The sequence below is a fragment of the Orcinus orca genome, chromosome 9, assembly GCF_937001465.1.
Source record: "Orcinus orca chromosome 9, mOrcOrc1.1, whole genome shotgun sequence".
In the NCBI taxonomy this organism is placed as follows: domain Eukaryota; kingdom Metazoa; phylum Chordata; class Mammalia; order Artiodactyla; family Delphinidae; genus Orcinus; species Orcinus orca.
Genome location: NC_064567.1, coordinates 11,548,051 through 11,564,559, shown reverse-complemented (window position 1 = coordinate 11,564,559; position 16,509 = coordinate 11,548,051). Strand labels below are relative to the sequence as shown.

The 16,509-nt window shown below is 45.8% G+C and overlaps 1 protein-coding gene and 1 long non-coding RNA gene across 8 annotated transcripts in view; one reads left to right on the top strand and one right to left on the bottom strand.

Annotated features, from left to right (window-relative positions):
• LOC117202282 (uncharacterized) overlaps positions 1-11,689 on the bottom strand; it is a 27,805-nt gene extending 16,116 nt beyond the window's left edge. The window contains exon 1 of the long non-coding RNA XR_004484510.2: positions 11,013-11,689. This is a non-coding gene — a long non-coding RNA (uncharacterized LOC117202282). The remainder of the gene's footprint in view (positions 1-11,012) is intronic.
• On the top strand, positions 11,674-16,509 carry GSTK1 (glutathione S-transferase kappa 1). 7 transcript variants are annotated; one of them, XM_033432298.2, is made up of 8 exons: positions 11,675-11,837; positions 12,361-12,442; positions 12,642-12,770; positions 13,082-13,182; positions 13,341-13,376; positions 15,163-15,279; positions 15,557-15,706; positions 15,985-16,509. In XM_033432298.2, exons 1-8 carry the CDS (start codon positions 11,766-11,768, stop codon positions 16,492-16,494), a joined length of 1,197 nt encoding a protein of 398 aa, XP_033288189.1. In that variant the 5' UTR covers positions 11,675-11,765; the 3' UTR covers positions 16,495-16,509. The 7 variants fall into 7 exon arrangements, with proteins under 7 accessions (XP_049570683.1, XP_033288189.1, XP_004272160.1 ...); XM_004272112.4 differs by having other exon boundaries at positions 15,613-15,706; positions 15,985-16,304; XM_033432297.2 differs by having other exon boundaries at positions 11,719-11,906.

Sequence of the window (16,509 nt, the reverse complement as noted above, 5' to 3'; positions counted from 1 at the left end):
TGCTGCAATGTGTGCCTTCTCAGACATTTTCACCTAGGGTGTGTAGGCAAAGTGGTTCTCGGGAGAAGAAAGAAGGAAAGAAAAGACAGAAAGAAAGAAAGAAGAAAGAAAGGAAAAAAGAAAGAAAGAGACAGAGAGAGAGAAAGAAAGAAAGAAAGGAAGGAAGGAAGGAAGAAAGAAAAAGAGAAAGAAAGAAGGAAAGAAAGAAGGAAGGAAGGAAGGAAGAAAGAAAGGGAGAGAGAAGAAGGAAGGAAGGAGGGGAAGGAAGGAGGGAGGGAGGGAGGAGGGAAGGAAGGAAAAGAAAAAGAAAGAAATCCCTAATGTGTAGAATTTTCTGATTTCCATTGGGTAAATTCTCCCACCATGATGGACTTTGAACTACCAAGGAGATGTCAGTGGATGGATCACGGGGAAGAGATGCACACCATCTACGCCCTCTTGGCGGTAGGAGCCAATTACAGCCCTGCACTCCCTCTTCCTCTCGGGAAAAATAGCAGAAAGATTGTACCTACTGATTCCAGAGCTACACAGTCCAGATATTAACACAGTAGTACCTCTGTGACGTTGGGCAAGGTGCCTAACTCCTCTGAGCCTCAGTTTCTTCATCTTTAAAATAAGGATAATAACATGTCTGTCTCATGGGGTTACTGTCGTAACGTGCAAAATTCTTAGAATAGTGCCTAACATACTGCAGCCACTGTACAGTAACGCATTTCCTGTTATTACTTGGGACTGAAAATCAAATGGTGTTGTATAAATGTATTGCCACTAGATGGCACCCTCCTCATTTCTGTAGCAAAAACCCTTTCCGCAGAGGTATTCGCAATTCGATACGAAACAAGTCATTAATTCAATCATAGGTATGAACTGACAAAAATGTTCCCCTTTCATCTCCCAGTTTAAGCTTCATATTTTCCTCTGAAAATCCATTAGGAACCCAGCTATTGACCCTTGAGTGTAGCCACCTCTAAAACTCTAGGCAAGACTTCCCCGGTGGTGCAGTGGTTAAGAATCCGCCTGCCAACGCAGGGGACACGGGTTCGAGCCCTGGTCCGGGAAAATCCCACATGCCGCGGAGCAACTAATCCCGTGCGCCACAACTACTGAGCCTGCGCTCTAGAGCCCGCGAGCCACAACTACTGAAGCCCGAGTGCCTAGAGCCCGTGCTCCGCAACAAGAGAAGCCACTGCAATGAGAAGCCTGCGCACTGAAACGAAGAGTAGCCCCCGCTCTCCGCAACTAGAGAAAGCCCATGCGCAGCAACAAAGACCCAACGCATACAAAAATAATAATAAATAAATTATTTAAATAAATAAATTTATATTAAAAAAAACAACTCTAGGCAGAAGCTATTAATATTTTCAATCTTATAAGAAATCAAACCAAAGTCGCAGTTGTCCCTGTTACAGAGGGGTCAACTCCCTGCCATTTGCTCTCCTCATCTCTCTCCCCTTGCTCAAAAGAAAACAAGATGGCTTCAAATATGACGTCCATTACCACATCACTCGCTTCCCTGCCCAGCAAGGAGACCTAAATCAATTGAACAATAGTTCAGTTCTATAAATATTTACTTAGCTACTGTATATGTGAGGTACTAGGCCAAGCAGTAAGGATATAAAGGTAAATAAGAATCATACAGAAGCAAGGAACTTACTTATCAACAAATCTACAAGATTTTCCCAGAAATAAAATATTAATTTTTAAATGAACTCAACAACTTATTTCTAAAACTTATATAGAAGAATAGAGGCATCTACTAGATCGTAAGGCATAGTAACCTCAACCATGTATGAAGGCATGCTAGTGAGTTATAGTGAGACTAATACACAGGAAAATGAGCATAAAAATGGACTCATTCATCCACGGGAACTTCAGATATGATAACATGTGAACCACATATACGTGGGCAGAGGATAGATCATTCATTAAGTGGTACCATGAATGAGACTCACTGTTTGGAAGAAAATAAAGTTGGATCCCTTCCTCTTACTTTATACAAAGGTAAATCCAAATGGATAAAAGACCTAAATGTGAAAGGTAAAATTAATAGAAGAAAATACAGAATAATTTTGTGACTAAAGGGTGAGGAATGGCAAAATCCCAAAAGCTCAAAAATTGGCTGGAGTTCCATTCAATGAAAGGCACAGATGACAGGGAGAAAACATTCACAACATAGGAGACCACTAGCTAGACTATACAAGGAAAACTGGGGAACACACACACACACTCAGAGGCAGAGGAAACTCAAACGCACAACAGGAGAGGTCCTCATCCTCACCTGTAACCAGAAATATCCAAGTTAAAACAACAATAATATACTACTTCACGTTCATCAGAATGGCCAAAAATTACCAAATGTTGGCAAGGATGTGAAGAAAAGAAAGCTTGGTGCTGCTGGAAGGGGTGTGAAATTGCACCGTCATTCTGGAGAGCAATCCGTCAGGACTTGGTGAAATAAAAGATTCACACATGCTTTGACTCAGAAACTCACTCCCGGGTACATTCCAAAAAAGAAACTGCAGCACAAATTCGTGGGGGACAGAGATAAGGATGGCCCTCACAGCATGATTTGTGGAGGTCGGAGCTGAAGTCACCCCTAGAGAGGAGACGGGTCAGCAAGGTATAGTGGGTGCCCGGTGCAGGATGGCATTGGAGCAGTCACACTCAGTGAGCTAGAGGGACAAACAGCACCGTGGAGAGGGTGTAGAGAAAAGTGGAAGACGCGAACAAGATCTGTAGCCCACAGGTGGGCAGCAGGAGGTATTTCGGGGGGTGATGGAACTGTTCCATATCTTCATGGTCAAAATAAACTGTATGCCAAACAAACAAAAAAAAGATCTGTAGCCCAACACCACCTACGCATGTGGAAAACACCTCCCACACAGAACAGCGGTAGAACAGCTGTGGGATGTCATCACCCACAGCAGCGCGTCTGGGAAAAGCACAGAACAGGGCTTCTGGAGCCAGACCACTTGGCTTCAAATCCTGCCTCTGCTGCTTACTTGCTCGGTCACCTTGGGCAAGTCTCTCAACCTCTGTGTTTAATCAGCTTCATCTGAAGAATGAGAGATAATAATAGTAACTAACTACTCAGTGGGGTTCATGAGCAGAGTTAATAAAAACACTTCATGCCTGTCAGCAAGTACTGAGTGGTGATGTTGTTATTAGCCATAATAATATGAGTGGCGGAGCAAGAGTGGAAGAGAAAATTAAATTAAAACAAGTGTGTGGACTTCCCTGGCGGTGAAGTGGTTAAGAATCCGCCTGCCAATGCAGGGGACACGGGTTTGAGCCCTGGTCCGGGAAAATCCCACATGCTGCAGAGCAACTAAGCCCACGAGCCACAACTACTGAGCCCGCATGCCACAACTACTGAAGCCCACGCGCCTAAAGCCCGTGCTCCGCCACAAGAGAAGCCACTGCAATGAGAATCCCGCGCACCACAACAAAGAGTAGACCCTGCCTGCTGCAACTAAAGAAAGCCCGCGCGCAGCAACAAAGCCCAACACAGCCAAAAATAAGTTAAAAAAAAAAAAAAAGTGTGGGGACTTGTATGTATGATCATAGTGAGCTATGAATTGAAGGGAACGATTAACTTAACTTGGTACCTGAAGTTAAAACACACACACACACACACATCCACGCACACACACCAACACACATGTCTTCCTCCCTGCAGAAGCTTGCAATACAATGGGAGAAACTGAAAATTTCAATATACTATGGCAAAGACATGGTAACAGAATGCACAGGGCAGTACAAGAACCCAGAAGAGAGACATTTAGCATAACCTGCAGGTTCACAAAGGGATTCTGGAGGATAGGAGTCTTGATGGGCAGTATGGTTTAGGGCTTAAGATTTGGCACCTGAGTTAGGATCACAGTTGTGCCTCCTACCAGCCTGTATGATTTTTGGCAAGTAAAATTCCCAGAGTAAAGACACCTAGAAAACACCCATCCCTAAGAATATATTATTAGAGCTCAAAGACCCCAGCGGAACCTCACCATAACCCTAACTGTGATCAACACTCTCTCAAGGCAGTTCACATCTCTTTAAGAACAATCCCTAAAAGTGCATATTGTCAAGCATGTGTACAGTAACCTAAAGGCCTAAATATGCATCTCCTCCCTGGTTTGTTTAGAGCATGGAGGGGGGCAGGGCTGTGGCATTCTTTTGCAGTCTTCAGCAAAGGAAGGGAACAGACAGTGGTGATCATATCAAATCTTGGAAGCAGAACGGAGTGATGACTGCGCTGGCCTTTGAAATCAGGAGGCGTAACCAGTCAGCTGCAAAGGGTCTTTTGAGCAACTGGCCCGTGAGTGGCTGCAAGGCGGCCCACACACCATCACTGGCACGTGTACTGTTGGCTACCAGCTGCCGCATTAAAAAAAAAAAAATCCACCAGACACACACATTGAGTCAGTAGCTAGAATGTTATTTTGTCCTAAGGATGTGTTTCTTGGTCCAAGAAAGGGACTCGATCACTGGAGAGTTTACAAATCCCATTTGCAAAACACTCGCTAGGTTTGTTCATTTTTCTCATGGAAGGAACACGAAGACAGAAATACTTGAGTGGCCTGAAATTTGCTTAGGGAATGACCTTGGAAGGAAAGAAGGAAAAGGACATCACAGACATTCTTTCAGGCACAATTCCCATGGACAGAGCTGAATAACATGTTCTCTAGCAGTTTTGAAACCAAAATCTGGTCAGGGAAAGAACACAAGGTGCATTCTTTGAAACTGAGAACAGTTTCCAACCCAGGAAGTGGCCACCAAAGCTTAGGGTCACGTTCACAGAGACCAGCTCCAAATTCCACAGGTTCAATTCCCACCTCCACCACTTATCGGCTCTATGACTTTATGCAAGTTTCTGAATCTCTCCATGCCTCAGTTTCCCCATCAATAAAACAGGGACCAGGGTGATAATAGTACCTACCTGAACAGCCATTTGGGCGGACAGTTTGTCAGTTTCTCAAAGAGTTAAACATAAACTGATCGTTAGACCCAATAATTTCACTGCCAGGTATCTATCCAAGAGAAATAAAAACTTTTTCACACGAAAACTTGTATGCAAATAATCCTGGCAGCGTTGTTCATCATGGTAAACAGCTGCGAATAATCCAAATGCCCATCAACTGGTGAATGGATAAACAGAACGTGGTCCATCCATGCAGTGGGGTGATTCAAACCCTGAGAAGACATCTAGTAATTATATGACCTCAGAGAGTTCTGCTGTGGACTTCCCTGGTGGCGCAGTGGTTAAGAATCCACCTGCCAATGCAGGGGACACGGGAAGATCCCACATGCTGCGGAGCAACTAAGCCCGTGCGCCACAACTACTGAAGTCCACGCGCCAAGAGCCCGTGCTCCACAAGAGAAGCCACCGCAATGAGAAGCCCGCGCACCGCAACAAAGAGTAGTCCCCGCTCGCCGCAACTAGAGAAAGCCCGCGCCAGCAACAAAGACCCAACGTAGCCAAAAATAAATAAATAAAATAAATAAATAAATAAAATTTAAAAAAAAAAGAAAGTTCCGCTGTGCCAATTTTCAGTCAATACCCACTCCTACTCCCAGCCTCAGGAGAAACCGATGATCTGCTTTCTGTCTTCTCTGAAAACTTCATATAAATGAAACCATATGATATGGAGTCCTTTGCATCTGTTTTCTTTCACTTTGCATATATTTTGTCACAACTGGGGTTGGAGCATGCTACTGCCACCTAGTGGGTAGAGGCCAGGGATGCAGCTAAACATCCTACAATGCACAGGACAGCTCCCACAGCAAGAATTACCCAGTCCAAAATGTCAGTAGTGCTGAGGTTGAGAAATCCTGCTCGAGTGGAATGAAAGTGTGAATCGATGAACCAATGAATCGTTTTTTACACTTGAATTTAAGGACTGTCCTCTCAAATTCTAAGAAAAATCTCTAAAAATATTTCAACACCCCTTCCCTTTCCACGATTTGACATTTGTTGCTCTAATAATAATATTTTTAAAGAAGTCCCCAGGATGGGCAAAATGTCAGAATTATTATATCAGGAGCGCTGTGATGCTCTGCACAGATCACCTTTCAGACGTGACCCCCATCTCGTGGGGTGTTGCCAGCTGACAGCCTGTAGGTGGGAAGTCATCTCAGCCAAGGTCAAGCCCTCTTCCCAGGGCAGCTTACATCCTATGCCAGGTTTATTGCGGGAGGGGGGTGGCAGGTAACAGGCCAGCAAGTCACCCAACTCGGGGTAACTCTGAAGGGCCAACTCAGCTTCAGAATTCCTTGGGGGTTGGCTGAGGCCTTTGTTAAGACAGCATCACAGCCCAGCATCTCTCTCCTCCCCTTCTTGTCCCTTCCTTTCCACAGGTGTCAATCATAAAATCAATCCCTAATAGAGCTCCTTCTCTCTAATCTCCAGGAATCAACCTCCCAATCGTGACAACTGGAAACAATGGCTCTGGCTTCTAAAATTTATTTTGGAATATAAGTATTTTTAATGTATAAAAGTCTAATCTAACAGTGACAGAAAGATTCATGCAAACTAACCTCTAGTGACAGAAAGCAGGTCACTGGTTGTTTGGGGTGTGATTATTGCCAAGGGACACAGGAAACGTGGGGGATGATGGGTATGTTCACATCTTGATTGTGGTGATGCTTTCACAGGTGTATGCATATGTCGAAACTTAGCAAAGTGTACACGTGAAATACGTGCTGTTTATCGTATGTCAGTTGTACCTCAATAAAGCTGTTTTAGAAGGGGGAAGAAAAAGAAATTATCAAAGCCTGAAAGGGAGTCTTAGAAATTAAGAAAATTATGTATAATCCCTAATACAGCTATTTTCATTTTTTCCATTGTTTTTTGGTTTTGTCCCTATGTCCAATATGTGCGTATTTTACAAGGGTATAATGACAGCATATATTAGCTGTTCTCAGCTGCGATGTTGTCACACTGGTATGTCCTGATGAGCTACAAGATGTTCCAACTAAATTTGTTATTAATCGTATTTAAAATACCTGGTTTGGGGCTTCCCTGGTGGCGCAGTGGTTGAGAGTCCGCCTGCCGATGCAGGGGACACGGGTTCGTGCCCTGGTCCGGGAAGATCCCACATGCCGCGGAGCGGCTGGGCGCGTGAGCCATGGCCTCTGAACCTGCGCGTCTGGAGCCTGTGCTCCGCGGCGGGAGAGGCCACAACAGTGAGAGGCCCGCGTACCACAAGAAACAAAAACCTGGTTTGCCAAGGTTTACCTCTTTTAATATAGCACAGCATATTCCAAGATTAGAATCATAATAATGTCAACTTGAGTCTCTTGCATTTTGGGATGGTTTCTTATGTGTGGAAGCTAGCACACAGAATTCCACATTACCCTTGGCATCTCCTTAGGAAAATGTCAGGCGCTGAGAACCAGTGATGTAAATACTCAGTTGTATCTTGGAAAATATTATATCTTAAAACTGTGTCACATGTGTTGCCACATGGCCTTCATAATTGACATTTTCCTTAAATCAAAGTAAAATATACAAAAGCTAATAAATCATATAAGTAAATCTCCTTGAAATCCCCTCCCCCCGCTTTCTGCCAGTACAAATTCCTAAAGGCACCTTCCTTCCTTCCTTTTTTAATTTTTCTTCCTTCCTTCCTCTCTTTGTCCTTCTTTCCTGTCTTCCTTTAGTGGGTAGATAATATATTTACATGGGTCAAAAATCAAAAAGTAGTAAACATGATATACAACAAAAAGTCTCCTTCCTGCCCTGCCCCCAGTCACCTAGCTTCCCTCCTCAAATGCAACTGGTTTTATCAGTTTTTTAGCTCTCCATCTATCAGTATCAATGAGCATATATGGGTATGTGTATATCCACACACTTAGAGAGTATTTAAACCCTGCAGAAAAAGATAGCAAATTATTTGCACTGTTTTACACCTTGTCTTTCACTTTTCAATATACAGGCTATTATCCGATATTAACACATAAAGAGCTTCCAAATTCTTTTTAAAGTTGAAGATATTATAAATATTGGTGTATTCAATTAGACCCACATGGGTGAAGCTTTAGGTAGTTTTCCAATCTTTTGTTATGACAAACAACGCTGGAATAACCTCATAGCACATCACGTAGGTAAACATGTTTATAGTATAAATTCTTAAAAAGGGAATTGCTAGGTCAAAGGGTGTGTGCATTTTTAAAACAGAGAGATATTGCTAAACTGCCCTGCTTAGAGGTTGTACTGATTTACACTCCCACCACTTACATAAGACAATGATTTTCCATGGATTCCTGCCAACTACCTGAGTCATAACCCTTTTTGATCTCTGCCAACTTGATAGATGAAAACATATCATAATGTAATTTTAGCTCACAGTTTTCGTAAGTGTATACAAGCAGGTTTGTGTTTTACAGCAATCTATTTGTCCATTTCTGTGAATGTTCTGTTCATATCATTTGCCTGCTTTTCCACTGGGCTTCTGTTCTTTTACTTTATTGATGTTTTAGCTCTTTCTACACTAGGATAACTACCTTTCTGACTGTGAAATGAACCCAAATATTTTTCCCAGTTATTTTTTGACTTGCTGGATTTTGCCAAACAGATTTTTTTAAAATTTTATGTAATTGAATATATAAATCTTTTCTTCTAAGGCTTTCTGTATTTGGTACTAGTTAGCAAAGCTGTTTCTACTCCCAGAATTTTTTTTAAAGGTTTTTTCCCTTAAGTTCCTCAGGTACTTTATTGGTTTCTTTCTCTAACATTAAATATTTGATCCATCTAGAGATGTTCCTTGTGTAAGGTGTGAGGTATGGGCCCGGTTACATTTTGTTTAAAATTACCAGTTGCCCCCTACCATTTAATAATCCATCTTTTACTGATTTTAAAAAGCAACTTATTTAAAGCATTTCTGGTATCAAATATGTAACTGGAAATTACATGATTAAAGCTGTAGCGGTGTTTTGAATGCAGGCTACTTCACTGACTTGTGTGTGAAAGCTGGGATTTAGTTTCCATACGCTACCCTTTCTCTCCCTCCTCCAAAGCTTGATAAGTACATCATGTTTAGTTCCTCTGTTACTAAGTACTATTAGTTACTTTAGCTACCTTAAATCATTGACTTACACCACTATTTCTAGTTCCAACTAATCAGTACCAAGACACTCCTTTCAGCAAAGTGCAGATCATTCTGCACAGAAGTGTACATATTTTTTGTTGTTGTTCACACTCCATATTACCCACAACAGGGCCCAATCTAATTCATAATAGTCATAATAATAATGGTGCATGAGGCAGGATACAGAGACTCAGATCAATGTTTACCATTCTATGACTCTTAAAATAAATATCCACGAGTCCACAGTGATATAAATAAATCATCAAATGAATGAACGAGTGAATGGGACAATTCTCCTTTCGGAAGAATTCTAATTAATAAATGTAGAAGAAATGAGGGAAATAGAAAATCTCGATTAGAACACCACAGTAATCATTGCTGCAGGCAAGTTCTACTGATAAATGATAAAGCCGGTAGGTGAAAGTTTGAGGAACAAGACTTATGCAAGCCTCAAAGTATCTCCCCCAAAAATATGTCTTAATTACTGCGATGGCTTTAACATATGTCCACAAATTCTTTGATGTTCTTCCCTCCAGAAGGTGGGTTTAATCTACCCAACCCCTAACCCCACCCCCCAGAGTGGGCTGCACTTAGTGACTTCCTTCCAAAGAATACAACACGGAAAGGAGGGAAATACTGATCAACAGTGACCAAGTGATCAAAGTTAACATCACTGACAATGAATCATGTTTATGTTGGAAACCCCCTGACTCAAGTGCAGAAGAGCACTTCACCTCTGTGGTATACTTCCCCCAAATCCATAACCCCAGCCTTGGCATGAGAAAACACCAAACCCAAATTGAGGGACACTCTACCAAATACTTGCCCAATACTTTTCAAAAGTGTCAAGATCACGAAACACAAGAAAAGGCCAAAACACTTTCATAGATAAGAGGACTGGTGGCGCAGTGGTTAAGAATCCACCTGCCAGCGCAGGGACATGGGTTAGATCACTGGTCCGGGAAGATCCCGCATGCCGAGGAGCAACTAAGCCCATGCGCCAAGCTACTGAGCCTGTGTGCCGCAACTACTGAAGCCCGTGAGCCACAACTACTGAAGCCCGTGAGCCACAACTACTGAAGCCCACGCCCCTAAGAGCCCATGGTCCTCAACAAGAGAAGCCACCGCAATGAGAAGCCCACACACCGCAAGGAAGAGTAGACCCCGCTTGCTGCAACTAGACAAAGCCCGTGTGCAGCAACGAAGACCCAAAGCAGCCAAAAATAAATAAATAAATAAAAACTTGAAAAAAAAAAAAAAAAAGAGGAGACTAAAGAGACATGACATCTAAATGCTGTGGGGTACCCTGAACTGGTTCCTGGAGCAGAAAAAGTCATTAGTGTAAAGACGGGTGCAGTATGAAGCCTGTAATCTAGTTAATTTTTAAGTGTTAATTTCTCAGTTTTGATGTTATACCATGGTTATGTAAAATGTTCACATTAGGGGAAGCTGGTTGAAGGATATGCAGAAACTCTTTGTACTACCTTTACAACTCTTCTGTAAGTCTAAAATTATTTCCAAATATAAAGGTATTTTCAAAATAAAATCTTATTACCGGGCTAAATTAGCTCTTGGATACTTTTAAATTAGTATCAGTATTACTGGAGGAAAACAAAGTATAATTTTTTTAGTTTCAGTGATCATCAAGAAATTAGTTTAATGTGAAAGTGAGTGAAGATAACCTCATTTCTCATTCCATTTTCTTTGTTTTACTCTTTGTAAAGGTTTCCACTGTGTCCTTGTATTCTGAAGGCCTAGGATTGTTTTTCCAAAGCGTACAAATGAGAAGTGAAATGTTTATTATGTTTTAAAATTCATAAAATTAGTAATATTAAAAATAATTTTAATAAAATTAAATGGAACTTAGAAAGTTCTGTTTCTTTGCATTAAATGTAATCCCAGTATAAGACAACATGACATACTTACCGGTAAAAGTAGGGCAGACCATTCCCATTATCCCTCCAATTATCGTTGCAATAAGGTCTCCTTTCCTTCACTCACTCACAATATGTATTGATTACCAAATAGATTCCAGACATCGTCCTAAACTCTTGAGAAATTAAAAACAAAACAAACAAACAAAAGTATCATTGGGGCACTTCTTACTCTGCCCCAGTCCCAGAAAGTTCTTGTAACTGCCAACTAACACTAATAACTAACGTGAATAGGAACTCTTTCACTCCTCACAAGTCTATAGGTAGGGTTATCATTATATATCCCGTATTTTTATGCCTATTTTTACGAGGGACGAGGATACTGTGATTCAGAGAGGTCAACAGGCTTGCCAGAGGTGCACAGCTAAGCAAGAGGCAAGTGCATCTCAAGCCACGCCCCTTTGCCCCACACTCCACCCCAGGGCAGGGCGGTGACCACGAGGTGAGCGGGTCACCACAGCGGCGCGCTCCCCAGGGGACGCCCCTCACCCTCGCCCTCCACGGCCGCCCTCGGGTAGCCCCCCACCCTCCGACCAACCACCTGACTCTGTCCCGGGGGCGGATTTCCCCTGCGAGGCTGCGCGGCCGGGGCGGGGCGTGGCGGGGCGGGGCGGTCCTCCGGGGAGGCCGGGCGCCGGGGCGGGGCCGCCGGGCGCCGGGGCGGGGTCGCCGCGCGCAGGAGGAAGGAAGTACCCGCCAGCGCGCTTCCGGGGCCGTGGTAGCTTCGCCTGCGCCCAGCTGCACCATGGGACCGCTACCGCGGACTCTCGAACTCTTCTACGATGTGCTGTCCCCCTATTCCTGGCTGGCCTTCGAGGTGACGCCGGGGGAGCCGCTTCGGCCGGGGCTTGGAGGACGAGGGCAGAGGGAAGGGCGAGCGAAGGGCGTAGGGACCGCAATCTCGTGAAAGTCCTGGCGCTGCCCGACGCGGTTTAGGACAAGCAGATAGAGAGCCAGGCTGAAGGTCACTTTGTCGGTAAACCGGGTACGATCGCTGGCTCCAGGTCGAACCCTTATAGCCTAAGGCAGGGGCTTCCCCCAGTGGTTAAGAAGATGATCAACTTCAGAGAATCAGGATATAAGCCCTCTTCGTAGCCCTCCGATTTCCGTTTGGTGGGGGTGTGTGTGGAGTGAAGAACAGATTAAAAACTGTCCACAGGAGCAAAGGTCCTGGGGTCGATTTCTAGCAGTGGAGAGGGTTTTGCCCTTTCAAACCAAACAATTTAGGACGTCCTCATAACCCCTTGTCTGCGCCTATAGCTTCTGGCTGATGACTGCCGTGAAGCACCCTTCCCCTCCCTCAGCCATTTTCACTCTCTATCTTCGCCCCCGCCCTGCAGGTCCTGTGCCGGTATAAGAACATCTGGAACGTCAGCCTGCAGCTGCGCCCGACCTTAATTGCAGGGATCATGAAAGACAGCGGTATGAAGGCCGCAGCGTTTTCGGCAGGGATTTGAGGGAAGACTGATTGCAAAGGCCCAGGGGAGTGGCCCTCCACTGGATCTTCATATTGGCGGCAGCAGCTAGTAACATGCCCTCTACCTGAAGCCCCGGTAGGGGTCCCCCAGTCCTGGGACCCTTAGGTCGTCCCTCACCAGTGAGCCCAACTTTCTGATTGCAGGAAACCAGCCGCCAGCTTTGCTTCCCCGCAAAGCCCTATACTTGAAAAATGACGTTAGGCGCCTGGGACGGTATCTCCAGGTTCCCATCCACTTACCCAAGGATTTCTTCTTTGTGATCTTTGAAAAAGGTGAAGAGAGTGGGATGTAGATGGGGCCTCAAGTAGAGAGGAGTGGATTTGGAGATTGCAGGGCCAGAAGGGAGGGGTTCGGGTGATTCCATGAAGTGAAACAAGCTTTGGGAAAACTCAGGATCAGAGTTAAGGGAGCAGAAGGTTTGAGGATGTCAGGGGAGGGAGAGCAGGACAAACGGGTTATCAGAAACGTGGGTGGGAGCCTGAGGGCGTTGGAGCACTGGGCGGTGTCAGAAGCAGGAAAGAGCTGGTCTTCCATGAGGAAACAAGCTAGAGGAGCCCTACCTCTGAGTGCCTCTGTCCCACAGGAAGTTTGACAGCCATGCGCTTCCTCACCATCGTGAAACTGGAGCACCCGGAGTTGCTGGAGAAAGTGTCCAGGGAACTGTGGATGCGCGTCTGGTCACGGGTGAGGGCGGGGCTCTGGGAACCCACTTGCAGGGAGACCCTGGATGATTCGATGACCCTGTCCTAGGCTCAGTCCAGGTCCTGCCTTCCCCATCGTTCACTGACCTAGTGTCCTCCATCACGCCCCTCACCTTGTACTGAGTGTCCTCTTTTTTCCAGGACGAAGACATCACGGAGCCCCAGAGCATCCTGGCCGTGAGTGTCCCCACTCCTCCCGTGGGGAGTCTGAGGACAGTTGACATCCGGGGGCAAAGAGGACATCGTTTTCTTATTGGGTAGAAGAGGTCATAGTTAGGGGAGAAAGGATCTTTGATAGGCGAAATTACTAAAGGGTTGGAAGTAAGAGGACTCGCGAAAGACTATCCCATGGTTGAAAGAGGAAGTGCACCATTCTACATGGGTAGCACGTATTTGATGCAAGAAGCCAGTGGGAGAGAGGTGTTGAATGTTGGCACCTGCAGATGTGAAGTACTGGCAAGTCTTGGCCCCAAAGACTCCAACACAGACCTCACCATCACATCCAGGAGACTTTAAAAACAGGCTTTAAAAAGACAAAAAGAGGGCTTCCCTGGTGGCGCAGTGGTTGAGAGTCCGCCTGCCGATGCAGGGGACACGGGTTGGTGCCCCGGTCCGGGAAGATCCCACATGCCGTGGAGCGGCTGGGCCCGTGAGCCATGGCCGCTGGGCCTGCGTGTCCGGAGCCTGTGCTCCGCAACGGGAGAGGCCACGGGAGTGAGAGGCCCACGTACCACAAAAAAAAAAAAAAAAAAAAAAGACAAAAAGAGATAACTGACTCAAGCCAAAATTACGCAGAAGCCTGAGTGAGAAAAATGGAAATAGCTCAAAACGTTAAAATGTGTGCCAGCCATAGATAGGGCTATGAAAAGTAAGTGTTTCTGCAGGATTGAATCGGAAAATTCAACACCATATTTTTTTTTCCCTTAAGTTTACAAAAGACAGTTGAGGCATATTCAAATGTAATAGATAAAACGACAAGTCACAAAAAAGTTAAACATACAAAGCATGCCGATGTATCCTTCATGTTTTTATTCTTGCAAAGTCTATGCATAGGTCTGCTTTTTCACTTAATATTTAACAGTCCTTTTCCATGCCATTTAAAACTCTTGGAGAGTATAATTGTTAGTTTCCACATAGCATTCCATTCAGTGGATTTGTTTAGTTAACCACTGCCCTATTATTGAACCCTTGGTCAGAACACAATTCCCTCATGTGGTCAAAGACAACGTCATGGATGACTTTGCATTTCCCAGTCCAGGTCGTGGAGGTCAGGTCCCAGTGGTTGTCAACCCTGGCTGTATGTTAAAATCACCTGCGCACCACGGCCCAGAAATTCCGACGTACTTGTACTCAGGGATGACATGCAAACTGGGATTTTCAAAAGCTCCCCCAGGAGATTCTCATATGTGCAGCTAAAGTGAAGAGCCACCGATCCCAGCAAACCCCAAACTGAAGCCTTCAACGTTCTCTTGAAGCCAGACACTCATAGCTGTAGCCGTGTGCCTTGTCCAGAGTCCGCAGGAAATTCTATAGGAATTAGAGCCCAGCCCTTGATTCAGGAGTTCTAAGAAGTAGGAAGGCACGAGCCCCAGACTTACTGTCAGGGGACTCAGATTCTAGCATTGGCTCTGCTACTAACAAGCTCTTCAACACTGACCAAGATATGTACCGTTTCTGGACTTCAGGCTTATCTGTTGACAAAGTGGTTGGGAAGCTGGTCTCTAAGATGCCCTCTGGCATTAAATTTCTGCAACTATGCCTCTGCCACCCACTCTTTCCACCCATCTCATGATTTTGAAGGGAAAAACAGCCCCCGTTGGCAAGGATAGACCTCCACTCATGGGTGGGGAAAGGCATTGCCAGGATAACGTGGGGACACAAAATTTAAAAAACCGGTTTTTTCCTGAGATTCTCCTCCCCCACTAATGCAGACACAGTTGTGTTCCCTACCCCATCCCTTCAGGCTGCAGAGAAGGCTGGCATGTCCACGGGACGAGCCCGGGAACTTCTGGAAAGGGTCTCAACACCACAGGTGAAGAACCAACTCAAGGAGACCACTGATGCAGCCTGCAAATACGGGGTGAGCAACTCTGTGTGTCCCCAGCCTCAGTGCTGAGACAGGGTCCCCATGCTCCTGTCCAAAAGCTGCTCACCAACCGTGAGCCCTCCTGGCTCTCCCAGGCCACCCTCACCCTCTCCCTTCCTTTCCCTGGACCCCAGGAAAGGAAGGGAGGGAGCTAGATGGTGAGAGAGGAGACAGAACTCTCCCTAGAGACCCGGAGCCTCTTATCGGACGCCTCTGGCTGCTTTGTGTTTGTGACCTCAGACCAGTATTGATGTGCAGCCTTCAATGGCAGCCCAATAACCACCTGCTCCATCACCCTCCTTCCTGCACGCCGACTGCTTTCTCCAGGCCTTTGGGCTGCCTGTCACTGTGGCCCACCTGGATGATGAAACCTATATGCTGTTTGGCTCTGACCGGATGGAGCTGCTGGCACACCTTCTGGGTAAGTTACAGGTTCATGCTGAGCTGCCCTTGACCCCACCGCTGCGTGATATCAGTTGCCCAGAAGGATGGATTCAGAGGACAAAAAAGGATATTCTAGGCCCTTCCAGTAATGGAGCCTCATACAGACACAGGTGTGCCTGAGGTGGAATGGGGAGGGGGCCACCTTCTCCCACAGGAGAGAAGGAAGCCTCTGTACCTTGAAGCCAGGCGGAGCTCGTCCTAGAGAACCCCCAGGGGCCTGTGCGGCCAGCCTCTGGCATGATTTTCTCCATCCAGGAGAGAAGTGGATGGGCCCTGTGCCTCCAGCTGCAACTGCCAGACTTTAAGGAAGCCCAGAAGCAGCAGAATTACTGGTATAAAAAAGCAGACTATCTCCTCACCCCTCCTCCACCGTGGGGCCCTGGGACTCTGGTTTCCTGTCTCAGAGGTTCCTCTCCGGCCCTGGGGGATGCCGGCGGGGGGCTCTGCAGTACACCGTCTACCGTTAGTCTCACGGCTGCCGTTACTTCTGTGCCTGAGTGCCTTTCGAGAGCCCCAAACTCTGCTTCCCACAAAATAAACCTAATGCCATCAGGCACCATATTTCTGGGTCTGTGTCTTCCCTGGTGTTTGTGTGTTCTTGTTCCTGCGATCACACCTGGCCATTCTAGGTGTTTGAGAAGAGCAGCTCACTGTGTGCTCCCAGCCCCCTGCCCACCTTGGGGCAGCTTATGTGGAGGGAGCAGGAAACAGTCCCTCTTTCTCTTCTCCAGAAGCTTCCTGAGTCTGTCAGAGACAGAAAACTAAGCCGGATGGATTTTG

Excerpts from the sequence above, each read along its gene's own strand:
- GSTK1 (XM_033432297.2), top strand. The coding sequence starts at position 11,766 with ATGGGACCGCTACCGCGGACTCTCGAACTCTTCTACGATGTGCTGTCC. Across the intron at positions 13,377-15,162 it reads AGCCCCAGAGCATCCTGGCC|GCTGCAGAGAAGGCTGGCAT; the intron begins GTGAGTGTCCCC and ends CCATCCCTTCAG. Across the intron at positions 15,280-15,556 it reads ATGCAGCCTGCAAATACGGG|CCCAATAACCACCTGCTCCA; the intron begins GTGAGCAACTCT and ends CTTCAATGGCAG.